This window comes from Phalaenopsis equestris, unplaced genomic scaffold, assembly GCF_001263595.1.
Source record: "Phalaenopsis equestris unplaced genomic scaffold, ASM126359v1 Scaffold001240, whole genome shotgun sequence".
NCBI lineage: Eukaryota > Viridiplantae > Streptophyta > Magnoliopsida > Asparagales > Orchidaceae > Phalaenopsis > Phalaenopsis equestris.
The window spans coordinates 83,594-96,859 of record NW_018165679.1 but is presented as its reverse complement, the minus strand read 5'-3'; the positions used below and the strand labels follow the sequence as shown (position 1 = coordinate 96,859).

General features: G+C 33.0%; 1 protein-coding gene across 3 annotated transcripts in view; it reads left to right on the top strand.

The window, feature by feature from the left end:
• LOC110033624 overlaps positions 1–13,266 on the top strand; it is a 74,770-nt gene that overhangs the window by 34,448 nt on the left and 27,056 nt on the right. For all 3 annotated transcript variants that reach the window (XR_002294968.1, XM_020737665.1, XM_020737666.1), the window contains exon 5: positions 10,137–10,196. Coding sequence is in view for 2 of the 3 variants with exons in the window: in XM_020737665.1 (XP_020593324.1) it covers positions 10,137–10,196 (60 nt within the window). In the remaining variant the exon portion in view is untranslated. The remainder of the gene's footprint in view (positions 1–10,136; positions 10,197–13,266) is intronic.

Below are 13,266 nucleotides of genomic sequence, written 5' to 3'. Positions count from 1 at the left end.
TATATATATATATAAACTATTTCTAATTATTTTCTTAGCTGGGTGGTATGTTTCGGCCCAGGCTGTTTTTTGTTTTTTGTTTTTTGGGCTGTTTTTAATCTTTTTAAATTATCTCAGGGTGCCTTGGTTGCCTGCTGTTTCAGGAAATGGGTGGGGCAAGCAGCAACTATGCATGCATTATATGGCGGATGGTATGGTTTTTTGAAATTTGCATGGAGGCCCATGGCTCCATTATTTTGTATGTGATGAATAATATGGGAGGCCCAGGGCTCCTTATTTTGGTTACTGTTGAGCAGCTTATTTTTGGTGTTTTCTTGTTTTTAAGGTTGGAATGATGCTTATACTTTACTTTAGATTCTTCTTATACCTTTTGGTGGACTGGTAGATGGTTTTTGCTTCGAGTATTGGTCTAGGGGGCCTTATGTGGAGATCTGACATATGGGATTTATTACAGTTATTTTATTGGGGATACTGTTGAGAATGGTTACTGGAGGTTTAGCTTATTGTTCTAGCTTTACATTTTTTTTCAGTGAATGGGTTTAATCACTTCGTTATGGAGGCTCATAGCTCCAAATTTCTACGATATTTTCACTCTATGTCCTGGGCAATACCGTGGCTCCTTATTTGTTCTATGCATTTCAGGATGGGGGGTTGGAAGAGCTTGGATCCTTCTCTATCTTCCTTGCCCACATGTTTTCTTGCTTGTTTGGCGCATTCACAGTTTTTGAGCTGCAGGTATTTGAATTTTGGGATATGCTTAGTGGTGCTCATTCCAGCTTTCAGGACGTTTGTTTTTAGCTTAGCAACTTGCGCTACTTTTGTTTAAATTTTTATACATGTTCATATGGGGTATACTTCATTTGTTGGGTATACGTTTTGTTTGGATACATGTGTTTTTGGATTATATTTACCTTTGTTTCATCTTTCTTTTTTTTTTGGGGTGAAGTTGTAATGCGGAAGAAGGAACCCCTAGGATTATATGTATTTTGTTTATTTTTAGCGGGGATCCTCTTTCCTTCCAATATTTTGTAACCGTCTTTGATATTAACGCGTAAGGAGCCATATATATATATATATATTTATATATATAACTATTTATAATTTTTTATATTAAAAATGTAAACATAAATAAATAATTTAACCTCACTACTCTATATCGGGCTTCACTTCTTGGAGCGAAAGCCGCAAATGCCCACGAATGCCTCTCTTCTTGGTTCTCTCCCGCGATTGTGACCGTTCACCTTTGTTTATGAGCTCCTTCGCTCGATCTTCTTTGAATGTTGCACACAGCTACATAGCACGTTTTCTCCCGTGCTCGCATTCGATCGTCGCCTTCTGCACTTCTCATCTTCATTGCTTTTGCATTCGTCAATGCTCGTGGACTGTGCTGTCACTTCTCACTCACACACAAACACTCGTGTAAATCTTCCTCCTTTTTGTTAGCTTGACTGTAGTATACACATGTCTTCCCCACTTCCTTTATGCTCTTTCTCTCAGTTACATTTTACAGCTCACATCGAGGCTGTCACACCCCAACTGCCTCTTTTAAGGGTTGACAACACTTTTACAGAGGCGGATGATTCTGTCAGATTAAATTCTCACTAATACTCATCCTGACTTGCAGAATAATGACTTAATCAGTGTTGAGCTAGTCTAGTTAAATCACCACAAACTTATTTGATATCTTTCATTTCATAAATCATTCATATTCACATATATTTAGAAGTGTGAAAATAATATCTTCAAAACATATATATTTATACAAAGGTGTTAAATCAAATATAATAACATACATACCCAAAAGTTTGTACAAACTCTCAAATTATAATGTAAAAACTATACAAGTCACACCTGACTACTTGCCTCGATGCTTCTTACTCATTTATGAAATTTAACAATGTAGAGTGAGCAGCCAGCTTAACGAAATAATGAAGACTAAAATAAAATTATATATAAATAAAACAACGTGCATGTTTGTATGTAATCAATATATTACATGCCCACAAAACATGACACAACATGCTATAAACATATAAAACATGAAAAGAAAGGATATGTAATGCAAGAAATTATGATTGCTATGTAAAATAGTATCTTATCCATTCATGTATTATTAAAAACATATTCATAAGATTCATCAATGTAATCATAAGAATGTTAATTGTAATTGTATAGGCCTCAATTATTCTCCTGTCATGTCATGTTATTGGGTCATCACACGTCCCTAAGGCTATATTAACTATTGATAAAAGTTGGGTCTCCAACATTGCAGTTATCAATAGCTTCCTAGTACCAATGACTCTCTACATTCCAGCCTTGTCTGATTCCAACGGTTTTCAGAGTTTCATTACTGTTTCAGTACCAGGAGTTGAGAATTTCATCATTCTCTATCATCCATATTTGCAATTTTTCATGTAATAGCTTACTTATAACATCACTTGTGACATTTCTTAAAAAATAATTCTAGTAACATGCATTCATCATAAATATTTTATATATCATATGCATGAATCATAGTAAATGAATACATGTCAGTAATGATTTCATAATCACGTTCATCAGATTCTTAAATTAGTAGAATCATGTATCATAAGTTTTAAAAAGTTTGCATTCATACATTTTTGTAGGTATCCATCCACAATACGCAGAATTTCTAAATGCAATAGTGTCAAGTACATAATCACATGAAAATCTATAATGATTTATTCTTTTTAAGTTACAATAAAATTATTTCACTTGAAATTACTAGCTTGTTTCAAGCTCGCCGTCTAGTGTAAATAATTTGAAAATTGTAAACATATTAGGATTAGATCTAAATATTAAATCAAAGAGCCACTAGAAAAATATTTTAACTAACAAATAAAAGTTTACATTTCCAATTGTTGATCTCGCGTTCTATACACATTAGCTCTTTTAGTATTCATCTTATTTAAAAGCATAAAAATTGAAAAAATATTAAAACGATTTAATGGTGGTATTGGTAGCTGTAGGAGAAGTTTGATGGTTGACGTAGCCACTTAGTATGGTGGCATTAGTTTGTGAGAACTTCAAAGATTGGTTTGTACCTCTATTTGCTAGGAGATAGATAGATGCACGATAAATTAATTTGGTTGGTGCAAAGAGATTGATCGATTATGCAATATGAAGTGGAGTTTACTAAGCTCTTAAGGTATGCACCACAGCTCATTCCAAATGCAGAAGAGAAATGCAACTAGTTTCTTTTGGTATTGAAGGATTCAATAAGAGCTAGGCGAGTGAAAATTGATTTTCAACTGACTTAGAAGAGTAGGGATTTGTACAAATGAAAGAGCTCGGAAGAGGTGAAACCAACAATTCATTCTGGAGAGTTTAATGGGAAGAAGATAGGTATATGTTACAGGCGTTAATAGCCAAGCTAGCAAAGCACTTTAGAGCCATGCATTAAGTGTGAGAAGCTACACTGTAATGAATGTTTATTTGGTTTTAAGGGATGTTATTTATGCAGGCAACTGTACATCAGATGTGGAATTGTCTTAATTCTGCTTAGAGATTCACACTAAATGCTAACTCAGGAAGGGATTTAGCTCAGAGGAGTTTTCTAGAGGGATCTAATTTTAGAAGTGTTTAGCAGAGAATGACTGAAGCTGGTATTATGACTTGTAAGGAGCAACTAAGACAACATTTGACCCAGAGCTTATTTTAGAAGTTGAGTGTGTGTTTGTCATGTTACATTGTTTAGGATGTGGTGTTATTTTAATTATGCTTGTCTCTTTCATATCTTTTGGTTTGTTAATTGGGTTATCGACTCTCAAATGTTAGATTTATTGTATTTACTTTTGATATTAGTTATCAAGATTTAGACTTCAATAATAATTTGGATGGTTATATTTTACTTGCACAATGAGAAACGACTAATAAGAAGTTCATAAATTTCGAGGATAAAATTTTTATAAGGAGATTGTAATATATTTGTAAAATAATATAAAATAAATCATTAAATAAATAAATAAATAAATAAAATAAATAAAGAAACAAATTTTAATAACTTGTTGAAAATATTACATGAATTAATAGTATGCAAAATATGTTGGATCAGCTTAACCTAAAGCATTGTGAGGACTATCAAACCTAGTGGACCGAAGAAACAAGTTAACATTTAGAGTGTTGCTAAGTCTAGAATTTCAAAATCACCGGGGGAGTTATTATGGCATCTTGGAATCTAGTAAATCTGGGATAATGATTTTTTTTTCCCTCTTTGTGCCTTGATAATAAAACATTACCTAAAATAATCCTCCATTTAATAAAATCTTAAGATGGTGTAAGCTCGTGTTATCAACAACTTCCAATCAAAAGCGATCATTTATAGCATTGGAGAACACAGGTGTAATATTACAAGGAGAAGAAATAACATGTAACTATGGAACCCTCTTTAGTCTTTTATGTATATGTGTGTGTGTGTGTGTGTTTGTATATATATATATATATAGGAGGGAAGAACCACAAGACAGAAAATGGTGTCTGCCCCTGGGAACCCTTCTCCTAACCATACCACAAGGGATAATGTTCGGACCGAAAGTCAGGCTAGCCCCATGGCTCCTATTCAGGAAGCATCAGGTGTAGATGTGACAATTCACACTTTACATACACTGGAACCTATCGCTGTGGAAATGACAGTCGTTCCTTCTACTGTCATTCTAATATCTAATCAGACCGCGGATCACATAAGTCAGTCCTCAGATGAAGAATGACAGATTTACACTTCTCGGCGGAAGAAGAAGGCTGGGGGCACACTCCAATTTGAAAACTTAATGAATGATACTTTGGTTACTCCTGGCAACGACACGACACTTCAAAGTTTGTTATCTGGCTCTGCTCCTAAAACTAGAGGAAGAGGCAGGATTAAATTGGCGCGTCCCTAGCTACTTGTTTTCTACATGTTTTAAATTTTTTTAGTTTATCTGTATCTTTTTGTTGGGGAAGTACATATGGGTAGGGTGTCTCTTTTGGGCCCACTCATATAACCTTTATGTATCTTTTCTATTTCAATAAAATCAACTCTTGGGATTTTCAAAATATATATATATATATATATATATTTGATAGTTACAAATTAAAAGCATTTGCAAGATGATTCTACATGAATGAATTTCTAGAGCATGATAACTCTCTAGAGAGGTAGATGGAGTGTTAGGCTCCAATTAATCAATGTGTATTTACAACACGAATATCTTATATGGTCATATTGTAATTAAAATAGCCAATCCCACTAGTTAGACCTCTAGTGAATGATTTCTTATTTCTAAATGGGCCTTGAAAGAATCAATAGTTATATAAAAAATTTTTAATAAGATTTGTTGTAAGAGGACAATCTTTCGATTTTCATTTTTGCCAAGTGTCACTTTAGAAAGCACTAATCCATGCCTTTCAAGTCAAAGGGCGGCGAAAATTTAACTGGTAATAGTGGACCCAAAGATGAGAGAAAATAATTCCCAGGTAATAGGGAGCTCCCAAAAGTATTAAACTATGGAGACCACTTCATCATATGTATTTATTGATCAATTATATGATATGAACATCAAGAGAAAAGTCTAAAATAATTAATATCCTTAGTCTAGTAAGCACTTGACATAGATCAAGAAGTGCAACAGCGCACCCAAATAATAGATGACAATTATAGATGATGATATAAATAATTTTCATTCTCAATTAGCCAAAGTTAAACATACTAACCAAAAAGTAAGAGAGTGAGGCTTTTATATAAAAATCTCTACCATTGAAAACTATGAGAGCATGCTTATCAAGAAATGAAGTTGCAGACCTTTGCATAACATTAGTTGTGCTATGCTACCTCTTATTAGCAGCTATGGTGAAAGGTGGGAATACAAGTCGTGGGAGGTTGAACAATAATATGAAATGAGGATGAATGTGATGGAGCAGGATCATCAATTGATACCTAATGGAGAGGAATGTCTAGATGAATATTAAGATGAAACCCTAACATCAGCGTTGGTATTTGTTGATCAATTATATGATATGAACATCAAGAGAAAAGTCTAAAATAATTAATATCCTTAGTCTAGTAAGCACTTGACATAGATCAACGTACCCAAATAATGGATGACAATTATAGATGAAGATATAAATAATTTTTATTCTCAATTAGCCAAAGTTGAACATACTAACCAAAAAGTAAGAGAGTGAGGCTTTTATATAAAAATCTCTACCATTGAAAACTATGAAAGCATGCTTATCAAGAAATGAAGTTGCAGACCTTTGCACAACATTATATGTGCTATGCTAAAAGAATAAGGAATACTGAAAGACAAATCCAACTGTGTGGAACCCTTCTTTTTATTAGCAGCTATGGTGAAAGGCGGGATAACAAGTTGTGGGAGGTTGAACAATAATATCAAAAGAGGGTGGATGTGATGGAGCAGGATTATCAACTGATAACTAATGGAGAGGAATGTCTAGATGAATCTTAGATGAAACCCTTACATCAGTGTTGGTAAGCACAAACTAACGAGATGAGGAAATTCTAGGAAGCAAGATGGAATACAACCTCCACAATGGTAGGAATCCCAAGAAGCAAGATGGAATACAACTTACACAATGGAAGGGGAGGTAGGCCTCAATCAAAGTCACCAACTAGTTATGTTTGAGCAAAGAAAAGTTAGAGTGACTTGCAATTTGAGACTGACATAGTCACCGGCAATGGCACTATAGTTCTTTCTATGTTCTCTGTAAGAGTGATGTGATGTAAGTGAGAATGTTATGATTCACGAACTTGAATATCATGTGTTGTACCAAAGAGCACGCACAAGCTCGTCTAAGGCGATGCAAAATGGAAGCAAGAATGCTAAGGACTCATTAGAATGAAAGCTCACATTGAGAGAATAGTAGACTGATTACAGTAGGTTGGATATGCGCTATAGTCAATGCTATGTCTTGTACAAACTTTTTTTGTTGGCCACACCATGATGAAGCATAGGGTTTGCACAAGATTCAACAAAATGTGACATCAAATGCTACCTACAGTATCGAGCTCAAAATTCTGCCTAAGATTTACTCTGGATAGAATGCTTCGTAAATCAAAATTGTGTCTAATTTTATAATCTAGTATAAAACTTGAATTAAAATTTATAAATATTTTATTTTTATTTACTATAATTTTTAAATATTAACTTACTATTTATTTTACACAATTCATGAAATTTATGTTAATCAAATATCTACCTTCAATTTTACAGGGTTATGTAAACTTGAAAGTTGAGACAATTTGGAAATAATAATATAATAAAGATAAATTTCATAATTTTATAACCATGAGCACTAACCTTAATATTGTTCTATTCAAAGGCCATGGATCTATTATATGTTTCAATAAATAATAACCTATATAACTGATATTGAGTTAATTAGATTGAATTAGTTAATTTAGTTGAAATATTGTATTTATTTTTTGGTTAATATGTCACATATTTTTTTAAGTTTTATATCATATACATGCAAGCAATTTATGCTTTGAAAAGCTTTTCTTTTTGGTCCTTCAGTTTCAAGATTTCTTTATGATTATCTATGCACGAGAATTGTCAATCTAGAGAAAAACAACCATAATGTTTCTTCTATTTCATTGTTTGTGTCTCTAATACAGATGGTGCTCTCTCCTTCTCCCCTTAATGCCCTCACTATTGGCAACCTTTGATAAACTTACTCTTGCCACTAAGCTGTGATGCTCCTTTGCCGAACTCTAAGTATCAGTCTCTTAATTTAGTGGCACATTCCTCTTTTTCTTTAACGTATAAGAACTCAACCGCCCATGCCTCAAATACAATATTTGTAACATCCTGTAGCTCAGATCCATTTGAAAACTCTTTTTTTGACTACAATAACTTGTCCATCAAGCCTTCTGTTGATCTCACATTGCCTCCATTTCAACATCCGATCTAAGAGAGGCGCAATATTGTTTTCAGAATGAATCCAACTTCTATAACAATAATCTTGTTTAGTGTGAAGAGCTTTAAAACAATTGATCAATGTGAAGTGTGCTCTGCACGGAAGAGACCAAGTTGATATATTGATAGTTAGCTATTATTTTTCGTTCTTCCTCTTTCCATGAATTTCTTCTCTTCAGCAAGCTTGGCGTCTACATGAAACCTTTGTCAATGCCATCCATTGATTAAAGACAATTGAAGTGTGAAACTATGAAATATTGAAGGGGAGAATTAAAATAAAAAACAGTAAAAAGATGTGAGATTTCTTGTCAACTTCCAAAGCTAGTTATACAAATGCTATTGGTTCATTTTAATATTACAGATACTACCACAAGGACTTAAATGTGAAGCTTGCTAGTTGAGAGAGAGAAAAAGCTTCTAATGGTGGCTATTCAATCTTGATGACAATCTTAATTTTGAACTCCTTCAGTAGCCTCATGGTTTGGCAATAACGTATCCTAGACCATCAAATGCTTTCCTTCATGCAACATGGAGAGGTTAGCTCATTTCTTAGATTTTCACTAATGCAATAAACCACAAGTTTTGTCTTTTGTGCTAGGGATGATGAAACTAAAGTGCTACTGAAGTTGGGCTCGATACACTAGTTGTCAAACTTATTTTTCAACCTAAAAGTTTAAACCAATGAGTTAACCAACCATTTGGTAATTCTATTGTACCGACATAAAATTTCTTTTGTGAGAGATTTCTTCACATCAGTCATCCCCCCAGCCTCTCCTCAACCTCAACAAAAAGGCCATTTACATATGTACCACCCAATTCTTATGTATTTACATATCCAGCACTTAAACACGTGGAACTATCATTGCTTGAACCTTCAACATGTTAAAAGTTGCCTGAGATCCAAAAATCACTTGAAACACTCGATCCCAGGTATAATTAATAACTATGATAACATGTTTGGGAGGATGAAACTGAAGGGAGAAGTTGAACCAAATACATCAATGGAAAAAAAAAATCTATTTGTAATCTAAAAGTCTAAGCCTATGGATAACATATTAGCAATGTATATTCTACATCAACTTATTGTTAACCTATTTTAATATGGAATTAACCTCAATGCTCTTTCATGCTTTAATTATATCCACATTGATCATAATTTTTCATAAATTAATATTCCACTTTGGATTTGTTAGAACTTCCATTAAACAACTAATAAAGCCCGACAATGAATGTCGGCTTCAAACTTACATGAGGTCATATATGAATGACCACATGTACTAGTGCTCAATAAACAAGCATCATTGCCAACATTCAAAGATTTGTTCTCGTTGCTTCCATCTTATAATCGACCACCATTGTAGGCATTGGATGATTGACTTTCGCTGCAATTGTTGTCTTCTGGAGGCTCTGCAAACTTCATGTGCATGCATGCTGCCAATTATTGCCACTAGCCTCATTTATCAACTTTTGGTGGCTGCTGTCAATATTCTACAATAACTCATCCTGACATGCACACATTTACGTTACTGACATCCAAAACAGCCTACAAGGTCATACTTTGATGCATGAAGACAAGAATACATGCTTGTATGCATGAATGAACAAATACCTAAGTGCATGCTAAAAAATGATTGCATCTTGGCATGGCATCCAGGATTAATACATACACATGTTCATGTTTGCATGTTATTGCTTTTGACCATGGCATACCCTAGACATTGGACATTCCATGCATGAATTTGTATGGAAACAGTATACTTGTGCAACCATCTGGTGTTGAAGAGTTCGTCGATAATGTGTTTCATATATTTGATAAAATAAAAATATTAAAACTAAAAGTCAAAAACCGACTGACTGTTCTTGTGAGCTGGTTTATTTATAGTGAAGGAAATAAAATTTGATTATTTGGATGGTTTGGATAGCCAATTTGTTTGCATTCTAGGCCTTGTCAGTAACCTGACCAAACCATTAAATTGTTCTCTTACTCTTGTTAGGCCTTCTAATATGCATATTATGGATGACAAATAAAGGCTCTTGTGGTTACGATGCCTCTATATTGAAGATATTCCTGATTGGATATTGTTATGGCTGTTCTTTTCTTTACTTAAAGTATCTCGATGTCTAGTTATGTATTATATTTCTGAATGCTCATATTTTTGTTTTTCAGCCTGAATTCTTTTGTTGTCCTTGTTTTTACATCAGGTCTTTCCTTAAGTTATCTTGGTGTTTTGTTCATTTTCAAGCCATCCGTTTTAACACAAGGTATGCATTTCAATAAAAAGTGAGTTTCGAGTTTTGAAAGTTTTGGATCAGTATAGTTATCAGTTCCATATTTAGTTGTTCCTTCTACTGTTTGTTCAGTTTTAGTTTAGTACTATACCCTAGTTGCATGGTTATAATTAAGTCTTATTATGCTGATTTATTACGTCAATTAACAACTCAACATTATCCTTAATGCAGTTTGTTAATGTTTACAATGAATTACTTTATTGGAATGTCGTGGTTGGCTTCATATGATATGGAGTTTAGTTTTTAGTTGGATAAAAATCCCTTAGTTCACCAATACTAACCATAATCATTTGCATATTGTAGTGGGTGTAGAAGTTATAATATATCATTAGCACATGCAGTAGCAAGTACATATGCATAGCCCCAATGTCCAACAATGTTTTAAATCAGTACTGCTAGAGATGAAGCATCTATATGAGATATATTGAGGGTCCTCGGTTTTCTTGTGCTTGTATCTGACTCCATTGGCTTTGATATTGGATAGAAAGGCGAACAAATAAAAAACTAGAACTAAATAATCTGGCTGAGTTGTACATTCATGCTATCATATTTTACACCTATTGTCAAAACCCCTAAACAATAATCACCGCCAGTGTGACATATCCCTAAAATGAAAAAAAAAATCAAGAAAAATCTCTGAAGCTTTAATTTTTCTCACCTACGTGATAATTTCATAATTACGTGTTAATCGTTTCTTCTCTTTATCAGGCCCATTTAAATAAAATAACCCAATTCAGGAGAAATAAATGCTTCTCTTACTACCATAATTTTGCACAAATCCCTAGAACTTTAGAAAAACGTAGGCTGGTCATGACAATTATCTTATGACTTGATAAATTATAGTTTCTGATAAAATTAATTTTACGTCATCATAACTAATAACTTAGGTTTGAGTTTTATGTTATCATAAAAATAATTGAGGAGAGGATTTATGAAGTGGTTCAGTATAAACTGTATCTGATGTACATCCAAAGAATAATACCCAAGGAACTTTACAAATCGGATATTTGCAAATGCATTTATATTTTATTAAATCAAAGTCTAAATTCAACTCAATCCACTAACTCTGAAACAGTTCTCAGTTTTAGGGTTTTTATTTCATCTTCCTTGAATGGTGTTAGCAGTTTTAGGGTGTTTGCTTTAACAGATGCAAGGAAACAGCCTATTTATATGAAATCTAGAAGGAAGATTTCTTGGAATAGTGGTTTGCTTCCCTTTTGTTATTTTTATTTAATAAGCTAATTGTTTATTCTGATTAATTATCCAACAATTAGGATTATGATATTACTTGTAAGCTGTAATTGTATGAAATTCATAAAAATATCAATTTCAATCATTCAATCAACTCATGTTATTGTCATGATTGATTTTACCAAATAGTCGCAATTACTAAATTTTAAATAATAACCTTAAATTGATGTTACTAAATAATCACTTGTTTTGCTCGGAAATCAACTATACAACACAACATATCATAGCACAAGGTTACAATGCTAAACTGAGGGTAAGCACTAAATCTCGGATAATATAATCCTCTCACGTGTACACCAAATTCAAAGTAAATAGATTTAAAATCCATAAGAAACTAGTTTTTGTTTAATTTAATTTCATTATACATGCATTTGACCTAACTTAAACTGATAAATATCGAACGCAAATATGTTTAGAGCTTAAAAGATTGAAATTATTTTGTTAACCCAAACCAACCCAGCTCGATTCTGGATTAAAGGCATATGGTAAATTTTGTGCTAATGAATTAGAACTTCCATGATTTTGGCTTAAACTAAGGGCCTATTTGGTTGTCTGTATAAAAATACGTAGAAATAGAATGTATTGTATTATAATTGTAGTGTAATATGCCTCAAGTTTGCTATTTGGTTGTCTGTAAAATAAATACAGAAAAATTATTCTTTTTGTTTGGTTTTATGCATGTAAAGTAAAATAAAAAACATTATATTTGAAATACTTGAGCTTGTTGGGTTGTCTGTAAAGCAAATACAGATAAATTATTTTTTATATTTGCTTAAAAAATTTATAATAAAATACATGTACATTATTGTCGGCCGTTTTATTGTCCAACCTTCGTGATTTGAAAAAGAGTGATGATTTTGTGCTTTTGAAAATAATTTAAATATAAATATAACCTTTTTTTGATTTTTTTAAATGTAACATTTTAATTTTTAAAATAAGTGAGACCAAACGAGCCTCACCTTTTAAATAGTTTAGATGATTTAATACAATACTACAAGCAACATATTTATCCCGAAGAATAAATATATCACTTGTAATAGAGATTCAATCATCTAAACTAAACAATTTGTGACATCCGTTTGGTCTGCGAAATATTTTTATAAAAAGGCCAACAAGTTCCCCTATCTAACATAAAAATTAGATAGGGTTTATTTTATCTGGGTTCCTGGTTCCCTATAGAGGCAAGCCCCTATAGTTAATTACATCTTAAATGATCGAAATCACTTAAGATAACTCTCGATTAAGATCAGGTGGTTTTGCTTTCAAGATTTCAAAGTTTAGGTTTTCACGATTGGACATGGGAAAATCAAACGGGAATGACTCAAAATAGGAACAATTATTTAAGGAATTCAAATGAAAGAGAAGTAGGAGATATCACAGATCCAGGAGAAACCCCGGAGATGTCCCAACTATCCTATTGTTCGGCTTTATGTCTTTGAAGAAATAATTATTTGATGTTTCAATCCTGCAAATTATTTAAGATTTAGGACTTATGTTTGCACAACGTCAGACTGTGCAAATAGCCTAAAAGACAGGAGGATTTACACCGTACCGTACGATAACCTCGAAATCCTAAAACGTTAGGACTTATAATTGTACAACAGAGTTGTACAGAAAGCCTAAAGAGTGATTCTATAGGTTGCTTAAACTAAAGAAAGTGTTAGGTGATGTGAATGTGTTTTGCTGCTGCAGATTCATCTTGAAGTTATCCCTTGCCGTGCTGCCGACGATGTTCGCTCCAAACTCCTCGTAGTAGTACCTCCTGGTATAATTTTAGTTTTGAACATGCTCC